Genomic DNA, 11,038 nt, shown 5'->3' with positions numbered 1-11,038 from the left:
AGCAGGAGTTTTTTATAGAACAGCATCAAGCCTAGTGTATGCATGCATTGGCTTTGTAGAAAATGTTAGAAGATGCCAACCAATGCAAAGATTTCCCTTAAAGGATGACCAAGGGTTGGAAGGGACCTCTAAAGATATCTAGTCCACACTCCCACCCCTGCAGTGAGCAGAAAGGCCAAGGCCCTCCAAAACAATGCCATTTGATCTTGAGCAGATTTTTTCAGCTTAGATCTTCAAACTTGTATGAGCTGAGAGAAAGCAGCACTCCTTAGTTTCATGTCAAATCAGTTTGGACTAGAACACTGCATGAGTATGCATCTTCTGCTTTGGCATGCTGTGTTCTCACATATACCTGAGCTTTGATATGCATGCAGGCATGTAAAATCTGGCATAATGCAGACATGCTTCTGCTGAAGAACATTTACTTGTTGTAGGTGCATTTGCATTGCGATGCATCATGTTTTTACGATCTTCCCACCCCAACTTAAGTCATAATAAATTGCATGACTGCAAAAATCATGCTTTGGGTTGATTTGGATTCGATAGTTTGGCTGTTCTTCTTACGTGACAGTAGCCCTAGTGCTTCCTGAGTACAGTTTTCCTTGTGTGACACTGTGATTATTAAGTATTTTAACTGCAAGAAAACTAACATCCTGTTTTTGCTTTCCATTTAGGGTGGTGTAAATACTAGCATAAGGCATGGTGGTATTTATGTGAAAGCGGTTATTCCTCAGGGAGCAGCTGAAGCAGATGGCAGAATAGAAAAAGGTAGTATTTCAGTTGGGACTCTTAATGTGAAAAAAGGGCAGATAACTGTCTGTGATGGACCTGACCATACACTGTGGCCTAGAAGCTAGGAGCTGTATTTGCCTTCTGTCACTGTACCTTTTTAACTGGGAATAAGAGCTGTTTTTACAAGCTACTGCATTTGCAGTTGTTATTTTAAATGTTGCCTTGGTTAAGTGTAGAGCAACTGCAGAACCAACAGAAAACTGCTGAGATTCTGGAAGGGAAAACTAGGAGACAGGCTGCAGGATTTTTGTTGGGTTTCTTTTTCCCTAGTGCAGCTTGTGTTAATGGAGAACATTTCTGTGTTGCAGCCATGGAGAGAGAGGGCTTTGTATTACTTGTAGCCTTCTTGAATGGCATGCTGGGCAACTCAATACAGAAAATTGCTCTAATTGTTATGGCTTTTCTTGTTTGAAAGCCAGGCCACATTCCTTATTGAAGTGAGAATTCCCACTGTAGACTAAGATTAGCTCTTAATAAAGCATCTGAGCTTTGTTGCAGACTATCATTCTGATGGTTAGCACTAGCTTTGACATGGGGTTATCCCACAGAATCAGAGAATTATTTAGGTTGGAAAAAACCTTTAATATCACTGAGTTCAACTGTATAGTTTAGTTGCAAAGTTCTCTTCTTGACTCACCGTGTGGAGGGGAGGGAGAATTTACTTCAATAACTATCCTTGTTAGTTGAGACTTGAAGGTTTCTGTGCATCATATAGGGTTTACAGGTAATGTTCTGCCTACTTTTTCTTAAATTATCAGTCAATCATTTGTAGGTGACCGTGTGCTCTCCGTCAATGGGATTAGTTTGGAAGGTGCTACCCACAAGCAAGCTGTTGAAACGCTGAGGAACACCGGGCAGGTAAGTGGCTGCTGGTTCTACTCCTATATATAGTAAATCACATCTTCACTCATGGAGAGAGGCGAAAGAACCTGAAGACTGGAATTCTCCCCAGTGTCCTGGTTGCTTTAGGTGTGTTTTTTTAGATTTCTTGGCTTCCTGGGCCTGGAGTCTTTCTGCCCACCCTACTGAAATTCTGGCTTTGTGCGGTTCACATTTTTGCATGGAATTGTTTTTTCCTTCTCCCTGCACTTCAGAGGAAGGAAGCCCAGGTGCATGGGTTGGAAAGCAGCTGTAGCAGCATGCTATGGACAGGTCCCAAATCTGAACCACTGAGGAGACGATGGCCTCCATATGTGCAGCAGTGTTTGCATGCTGTGTTGGTAGCTTTATTTGAGTCTTGGTCTTTTTGGATAGCACTTGGTTCTGTCAAAGTTATATCATTTAGTAGTGTTATTTATGGCAGCTGCTTCATATGTGGAGGTACATGCATACTTGGAAATAGCCAGTGAATGTACGCATTCAGAGCTGCTAAAGACTGCTGTTCGTGCTCACTTTATAAAATGCTTGCTTAATAAAACTCTATTCCCTTAATGCATGTGAAGATCACACTTTCTTTGATGCTTCTTAACCCACTCACAGCCTTATTGGAAGAAAAGCCTGTGTTGGCAAGTATCTTGCCAAGTCCATTAGGGTATTCTGAAGATTGTCACAGCTCTTAAAATAAGGAACAAATGGAAGATATATGGGGAGAGAGGTGTCTACAAAATTTGCTCCTGTAAAACTTAGGACTCAGACAAGTTAGAAACACGTATTCTAGACTGTGCTATCTGCATGACCATTGCCAGCTGAGAATGTTTCATCTCTTTAGGTGGTGCATCTGCTGTTGGAAAAAGGTCAGCTTTCAGTGGCCAAGGTTCATGCTCCAGTAACACCACAGTGCACACCTCCAAATCATGTGGGGCAATGTGAGCCACAGGAGAAGCCAGCGACAAAAACTACAAATGCCAAAGAATACAGCTTTGTGACTGCAGGTCAGGTCACGTAGGACAATTGTCTGAACTTCCAAACTTTCAAAAGCTTTGGTTTTTGTAATATTTTTCTTCAGATCTTCTGTAGAATAGAAAGCCAAGGAGAAAGAGCTGGTAGGAATCTCTACCAAGCCCCTGCACATAATGCAGTCTCTTCCTTTTTGTGCTATACCGTTTGCTTTTAAGATTTCTTTTCACATCTTGGTAATTTTATTTAGTTACTGTTAACTGTTTGCTCTCTCATTGTTGCTTGTTTTTTCCCAATTTCACGAGTCTTGCAGGACTGGGTGATGGCACGGTTGGAATAAAAGGGGTGCTGCTAAGGAGTGCCAAGGGGAGGTTAAATACTTATATATAAATGAGAGCTTCTGTAGGTCCTGCTCTTCCTTTCTAGGCAAGAGAAAATATCAAGAGCTGGATGAGGAGAGACAAGGGATTTGTGTAGCTGACTAGAGTTTGGCATATTTCAGCATCTCTTGCTGGAGACCTGTGAAAGTGGAGGGAAGCCTACCCAGATGGGGAAACCACTGCAGATACCTTTTGGTCTTCATGCATGAGATTTATCCTGTCCGACAGGAACTCCAGTTACTGCTCTTACTAATGTCCAACCAATGGCCAGAAAGGCTGTTTCACTCTCTGCTTTAACAGGCTCCTTAGTGGACTTCCTGGGGAACAGTATTTTGGAGACACTCTGGCTTTCTACATAGTGTGGATTCTGCCAGGGCAAGCCAGTAGGCTAGAAGTCATAATCTGCTTTTTGTCCTCTTTTAATTTGGAGGGATCTTTTAGATAATTCTTGTGTCCAGTAAAGTGGAAGAACCCTGTGAGGGTAAGAGCGTGCATTGTTATGTCTGGAGTGAGAATGCCAGACAATTTTTAAATGGCTGTCAGAAATAATAAGTTAATGTTTCTTTTGCAGAGAACACATTTGAGGTAAAGCTCTTGAAGAACAGTTCAGGCCTTGGGTTCAGTTTCTGCCGTGAAGATAATCTTACCCCAGAGCAACTGGGATCAACTATTGTGAGGGTGAAAAAGCTCTTCCCTGGGCAGCCTGCAGCAGAAAGTGGGCAGATAGAAGTTGGGGACGTCATTCTGAAAGTGAATGGGGCATCCCTAAAGGGTTTATCCCAGCAGGTTTGTATCTGAGTAGCGAAACTTATGCTGGGGTAGTCCTGCAAGTCTTTGGGGTCTGCATCTACAATAACAAATCCCATTGTGGCCATAGGAAGTCATCTCTGCTCTGAGAGGAACATCTCCAGAAGTCTCTCTTCTCCTTTGTCGACCGCCATCTGGTATACTACCAGACATCGATCCTTCTTTATTGGTAAGGTGTATGGCGTATGTTTATGGGGTTTTTTAATGGCTATTTGAAGGTTCTTTTATTCAGTCTGGTGGGTGGGTTAGTTAAATGGATAAAGATGGGAAGGGTGCTCACAGAAACATGGTCCGTAAAGTAAATCCCTCAGGAGTGTACTAAGCATTTTGTGGAAATGTGAAAAAAATGCAGGACTTTACTATTTCATTTTTTTCTCCCTCCATTTTGTGGCTTAAGACACTAGAAATCAGCTTAATACACTGATTTTGTGTCAAAGGTTTCTTTGCAGCCCAGTGGTTTGAAGGTGATCTCAAATAGAAATTTTATCTTTCTGGAGCCTATGTTAAGAATATTCTGTGAAACACTAGTTTGTCTGGTTCTGATGCATGTAAATTCAGGGGAAAATAAAATATTTACTTACTGGAAATGAAAGGTGTCCCAAAGAGTATTTTCAAAATGCTCCAGTAACTAAATTGAAAGAACAGAAGGCCTCTTTAGGATACTTGGAAGACATGGAAATCAAATGTGTTTTGGCAAAAGAGATTGTAGCAGGTAATCTGCCTGAAAGGTAGGCTTTCCATTACACAGGAAAGTGTAAAACTAAGGGAGACAAATCTTCAGTTTAAGTTATTTTAGTATTATTTTCAAACAATAAAAACCATTCAAGTCTGATGACAAACTTAAATGTACAAATACAAATCTAAGTTAAGTTAAAATAGGAGTAGGAGATAAAGAACTGAACAAACTAATAATACAGATAATTAGTCCTGTAATTAAACTGTTTGTAGTATGGAATAACTTTAATATGACAGTGCATATATTAAAAGAAGAGGGAAAAAATAAACAAATGGCATTTTTTGTTTGTAACATTATCACAGATTGGTGTGTTCAAGAATTTGGCCATAAAAGCATAAATGAACCTTTTAAAACTTCATGTGTCTGCTAGCTGACATCATTCTTGGGAATTTGTGATTACTGGCAAAACTGTTCTTCATCCTCATGGGAGTCATTAATTTGACATAAGTATTCATTGGTTTTGTAGTCTGTTATGTAGCTTTTTGCTTGAAAGATTTCCTATTTCCCTCCTGTGTGAGAATTGTTTGACTTCACTTGCACTGTAAGCATCAGCTGTGTATTCTGGTTGGCAGGGATTTCATGGTAATTGCCTATATGACTGCTGGGCATGGCTTAAAGGCATCTGTCAGTAGGCTCTCCAATACTAAAGCCAAGAAAATATTTGTTTTCCTTAGATGAATTTGCAGTTCTGTAGCAGTATATGTTTCAAGGCTTTATGAGCTTTATCTTGGCCAAGTTGTGTTGAACTTGGTGAAACTGTGCTATGATATGTTTATACAGTTGGGGCAACATCTAAATGGAAGGAGCCACCGACTAATTGCATTTGGTAATTTTATGCAGTCTCTACAGCTTTCGTTTGTCATCAGAACTGGAGTTTGATGAATGATATGTCCTTGGTCTCTCTAGACTCCCATCCATTCACCCCAACAAGTATTTCCTGATGTCAGCAGAGAAGTTTCTGGTCCATCAAACGGAGAACAAGGTGACAGCTCAGATGAAAATGAATCTACTGATCTGAGCAAGAAAGGGATAAAATCTTCCTGTAGAAGAGACAGCTACAGTGACAGCAGCAGGAGTGGTGATGAGGAGGTGATAGACTCGCCAGCACAAGTGGGCCTTGGCTGGAGATCTGCGCTATACCAAACTTCAGATGAAGCTATGACACAGGCACATAGTCAGTATGAGGCACAAGGTGGTCAGGAGGAGGCTGTTCGCACCATCACGTATCCTGATCCAGAGGCTCCTAGCAAGTCAGAGCTTGAGAATAGGTATGCTGTTTATAATGATACTTGTAATAATGCAGAAGGTGTTTACAAATATAAGTCATTGGACTTTTTTGTTTTCCTTTTTAAATCTGCATGAAGTCAGTACTGGTCCATATATTCATTTATGGTTGACAGCCATGTCGTACAAGCTGATCCTTGGGTTTTTTGCTTGTTTGTCTATAGTAATCTGCCATTGGACTTGCCATTGATCCCAATCTGTAGAACTGTTGCTGATGTTACCACATCCATCTTAATAAATGACTGTTATGGTACTACTGCTTCTGAGCTGACTCCGCACCTGGGAGAAATGGATTCATTACTCATCCAGCTGGAAAAAAATGCTGAAGAATATGAGCCGGTAAGTTACTGTTTCTGTCTTGCAGTACTTCTTTCTGTGGCCAACTGAAAGTTGTTTTAGTCATGGTATCAGAAGTGAGTGAATAGAAGTTAGGCATATTGATTTACAAATGGGATAGTTGTAGGCACATACATGTGCCATTTGTAACCAGTCAACTGCAGCTGTTCATACAAATGTCCACAGACATATTTTGTCTGGGCTCTTGAGGAGTTGATATATTTCCCTCCGTGAATGTGGAGGTATCCATATGTACATAGGTAGATGTGTATATGTCTATTTCAGGTGCCACTTCAGCCTGGAAAACTTGGCATTAAATATGGAACTACCCCTGAACCATGTACTCAGAAAAAGCTGAAATGGCAGATATTTTGCTTCTGCCCTGTTAGTTTTCTGTGTGGTTGTTCAGAGATTAGAGGATAAATTGTGGCAGCAGGGTTATCAGGAGACTGTTCTTTGCAGCATTTATATCTCTGAATCCCAAAGGCTTTCTGCTCTGCTGCAACAAGCAGCATATTTTTGAGACTTCTGAAATAGCTACTTGCCACCCCAGAAATGTCTTGTGTATCAGAAGGAACTTCTCTTCCATATGCTCACATAATCTATTCACAGATGGAAAAAAATGAAAGTTGAGCCTTTATATGTTTCAATTGTGAGAGTCTTTCAGGTTACAAAGCTGTTCTAGCTCATACTCCATTTTGACAGGAAAATGCCGTTTTCTTAGTCCCATTTTCAGAAGGTTTTCTCAAACCTTCCTGGTGCTCTGTAAGTTTCTATGCAAATGAGGCAGATCTGTGTCTTTTAAATCAAAATTCATGCAAATTAAAATAGGAAAAACGTGTCCATGTGTTCAGTTCCGAGATAAGCTATGGTATTGTATCTTATTGTAGGAAAATACATTCACCTACTTTCTTCAGTTCAACTGTTCCTGATGATGGTGTCTTATTTGAAAAACACAGAGCCTTTTTTATACATGGAAGCTAGTTAAGGATAAAATAAGGTGTCAGTTTTGGCGAGTACCTTCACAACTTTGTTTAGATTATAGGCCTTTGGCCCAAGGTTAGCTCCATGCCAAACAGTAGTCCATCTGAATTCATTAGAAGCAGCTAAGCTGAGCCTGTTAAGACATATATTGGTACAGTCCAGGCTTGTGTTCCACTTAAACCAATAGGTAAAATAGTTTTCTATTTCTGACTGTCTTAAATTCAGTGAAGTGTTCAAATTGCTTCTGTTTGTCTGTTTAAAGTGCTCTTTTCTCCCCCTAGGAAGTAGAGCTCCAAGTCACTATGACAAAGTCAGAAAAGGGCAGCCTGGGTTTTACGGTGACCAAAGGTAGTGATAATGTTGGCTGCTATATTCATGACATTGTTCAGGATCCTGCCAAAAGTGATGGGAGACTACGACCTGGAGATCGGCTGATAAAAGTGAGAGGATTAATGTTTTCAGATAAAGGGATTCCATGAAAAGCACAACTTTGGGTCAAATGTGGTTAAGGAGCAAAGGCATGCACCTTCTGAGAGGCGTAATTTGATAGCACTTACACAAAAGAAATACAAGCATGACAACATGTGAGAAGATTGCTGATGGGAGTTATGGTATGTCCCACAGCCAGGCATGTGTGCAGCTACTATTCATGACGGCAAAAAATGGTTTACAGAGAAAAACATTCATTGATTAAATAAGATGGTTGCCCAAATATGTGGAGGGATTGTTGGTTGAATACATCTGTGGCGAGCATATTGTTCAGAAATAAAATTTAAGAGACTTGCTGTCAAAGGGTTTACGGGGTATGTATCATGTAGTACAGATGTTCATCACAGAATCATGAAATAGTTTGGGTTGGAAGGGACTTTTGAAGGTCATCTAGTCCACCGCCCTGCAGTGAGCAGGGACATCTTCAACTAGATCAGGTTGCTCAGTGTTCTATTCAACCTGACCTTGAATGTTTCCAGGGATGGGGCATCCACCAACTCTCAGGACAACCTGTTTCGGTGTTGCACCACCCTCGTAATAAAAAACTTCTTCCTTATATCTAGTCTGAATCTACCCTATGCTAACTGTTTTACTTGGAACCTAACATGGAGATCTGCGTTGCTTTTATTTTCCCAGGTTAATGACATTGATGTTACTAACATGAGTCACACCGATGCAGTAAACTTCCTCCGCACTGCCCCAAAGACTGTCAGATTAGTGCTAGGGCGTGTTTTGGAGCTACCGAAGATGCCAGTGCTGCCTCATTTACTGCCTGATATTACACTAACGTGCCATAAGGAGGAGCTAGGTAACACAGTAGTATACTGGTTTTTGCTGTGAAGCAAATCTTTTCCCTTCAGTTACAAAGAATGAACTTGATTTCCCCCTCTTCCCCTTTTTTCCTGCAAAGGTTTGTTGTTATCAGGAGGACATGATAGCCTTTACCAAGTTGTGTATATCAGTGACATTCTCCCCAAATCGGTTGCTGCCAGAGAGGAGAGCCTCCGTGCACTAGATATCATCCATTATATTAATGGAGTAAGCACACAGGGGATGACTCTGAAAGAAGCCAAAAGAATGCTGGAAACATACCTTCCAAAAGTGGTGCTTAAAGTGACCAGGTATGTTTTGGAAGCAAATGCATCCCTGTACTCTTTAATTGCATGCTTTTTTTAGTATATGGGTAAAACATGTTCCTAGTATGACAACTCATTCACAAGAGTGCTACTAGGTGGCATGCTATTGAGGACTGATGCCACAAAAAGGGTCTGTATGTTCACAGTTTTTGTGCTTTAGTGGAGCAAAAGGGTATTTAAAAAACACTTGCTATGCTTTTTATTTCTTTGGAAGACAAGGCTGTGTTCCAGCTATGAACTGCAAGTGCTCAAAATACCATTTTCAAAATATGTCACAGATGACTTAAAGCATGATCAGCAGTTTTACCAATCGTACATATATACATCTGTATCTGATTATTATCATGATTGATTTTTTTTTTTTTAATAAAAATTTCTGTGAACATTTCTTTTCATAGAGATGGTCATGCAGTGCTTCCAAAATCCAAAAGCCCTGATAGCTCAAATCCATGGCCAAAGAAAGCTAATGGTAAGATTTGCTTGCTTACTTAATGCAAGTGAAATGCACGCATTGATAAAAATGAAGGAACTGAAGGCACTTAAAACTGCCTTACTGTAGATGATTTGTCATGGATAGACTCATGAGAAGATATAAGGTTACTTTGAGGTTTCAGTTATTTCATCTACAAGTTTCTTCATTTGTAAAAGCATAATGTATATGAAAACCCAAAACTTCACTAGTAGCTAGGTATACAGCATCTACTGATTCCATTTTGTCTCATTTATTATACTAGTAATGGGATATTTAGGATAGTCAGTAGTGTCTGATATCATAGTATCTTTAACAGAAGGGAAAGGTACCTTTGAACAAGGACCCAGACATCAGATGATGTCAAACAAAAAGTAACTCCCAAAAGTTAGTAACAGGTGACTGCGGGCTTGTATTTTGTACATTTCAAGGGAAAGGAAATCATGCCTTGTTTCCACTGTATGTTGCTAAGCTATTTATCAGCATTTCTCTTTGCTTAGCATTGATTAGTTGTATTAGCATTCATAACATGAATTGCATGTAACATTCATAAAACTGTTAGAAAGTATAGTCCATCAGACATAAGTTTGGCAATGTCCAGCAACCAGGCAGAAATGTTACTCATTTCATAACATAATATTAAATGCCTTGTTTCTTTAGTAAAAGTTATTACTTTGGGCTAATTTAATTTCTGTGGAAAAGTTGCTGTGAAATTGTTGAGGTTTTTTCATTTTTGTTTAGGTTGTTCCTGTAGTGATTCCTGTGATAAAACAGAAAAGACAACTGATGCTTACGGGCCCAAGGTAAATATTCCTCTATTGTGCCTATTATCATTAGAAAAGGTTCTACTTTACCAAAATTTTTAAAATAAATAAATAAAACAATCCATGAATGGAGGTATACAAACCCACTGCTGTCAGTTGATGTGAATAAGCACTGATCATAATAAATATGCTAGGTTTTTTAATTGATCTACTCTTTTCTTTGGGACTGCTTTATTGAAAGACACATGATCTTATGAGAAGAACGCAAGGCTCTGATCCATAGAACTCTATTCTGTTCACAGTTTCTGGAGATGCTTGCATGTTACATTAACTAGATGATTTTCTCCCCCTCAATCCCTCACGTCTTTATTTTTTCCTGAGAAATAGTGTTGTGGGACCAAAAGTATTGAAGCCTGCATGTGTTTTGTAGAGGTTATAATAATATTAAATGCATCGCATCTGTTAATGTAATGTTTAATACATGTGGGGTTTTTTTTTAGTTGCCTTAATTTTTGTTTTATTCTTTTCATGTGCAACTTCTAACACAAATGAAAGCTGCCTACCCATCACCCAGCTATCTCAGATGAGAATAGGGTTTTGTATTTGTTGCTAAGCAGAGCAGTGAACTTGCTGCATCAACAAACTGACAGACTCTTTTTAAGAGTTAACTTGTACTATTCTTTGCTTTCTTAGATAAATGGCAATGGCTTCCTGGGGCCTTCTCAGACAAATACAGAAAACAACATCCATCACACGAAAGAACTAATGAATCTCTCAGGATCTGGAGATGCACCTTCCTGTGGCTTTACCAATCAAATATCAGATTTTTCTAATCAGAGTGACAAAACAGGTAAGAGGAGGTGAGATGGGGGACAGCATTATTCAGTCTTTAGTGTATACATGCAAGTGAGTCAAGGCATTGTTGAATATGCTGAAGTAAGTCAATGTTAGGCTGGCAGTCCATTTTAGAAGATAATCTCCAAGTTGCATGCTGTCCTTCTGTCGTGGTTCAAGCCCAGCCGGCA

General features: G+C 39.7%; 1 protein-coding gene across 1 annotated transcript in view; it reads left to right on the top strand.

Annotated features, from left to right (window-relative positions):
* Positions 1 to 10,863, top strand: part of PTPN13 (protein tyrosine phosphatase, non-receptor type 13 (APO-1/CD95 (Fas)-associated phosphatase)) — a gene marked incomplete at both ends in the record, with an annotated part of 73,300 nt that extends 62,437 nt beyond the window's left edge. The window contains 13 exons of the mRNA XM_010020350.1: positions 675 to 768; positions 1,565 to 1,650; positions 2,501 to 2,663; positions 3,580 to 3,794; positions 3,886 to 3,984; positions 5,458 to 5,819; positions 6,000 to 6,174; positions 7,437 to 7,595; positions 8,281 to 8,452; positions 8,555 to 8,765; positions 9,179 to 9,249; positions 9,991 to 10,052; positions 10,707 to 10,863. Of these exons, the coding sequence (XP_010018652.1) occupies positions 675 to 768; positions 1,565 to 1,650; positions 2,501 to 2,663; positions 3,580 to 3,794; positions 3,886 to 3,984; positions 5,458 to 5,819; positions 6,000 to 6,174; positions 7,437 to 7,595; positions 8,281 to 8,452; positions 8,555 to 8,765; positions 9,179 to 9,249; positions 9,991 to 10,052; positions 10,707 to 10,863 (2,026 nt within the window). The remainder of the gene's footprint in view (positions 1 to 674; positions 769 to 1,564; positions 1,651 to 2,500; positions 2,664 to 3,579; positions 3,795 to 3,885; positions 3,985 to 5,457; positions 5,820 to 5,999; positions 6,175 to 7,436; positions 7,596 to 8,280; positions 8,453 to 8,554; positions 8,766 to 9,178; positions 9,250 to 9,990; positions 10,053 to 10,706) is intronic.
* Between the last annotated feature and the right edge of the window lie 175 nt (positions 10,864 to 11,038).

The sequence above is a fragment of the Nestor notabilis genome, unplaced genomic scaffold (assembly GCF_000696875.1).
Source record: "Nestor notabilis isolate BGI_N333 unplaced genomic scaffold, ASM69687v1 scaffold4828, whole genome shotgun sequence".
Lineage (NCBI taxonomy): Eukaryota > Metazoa > Chordata > Aves > Psittaciformes > Psittacidae > Nestor > Nestor notabilis.
This window is presented reverse-complemented; position numbering and strand designations above follow the sequence as displayed.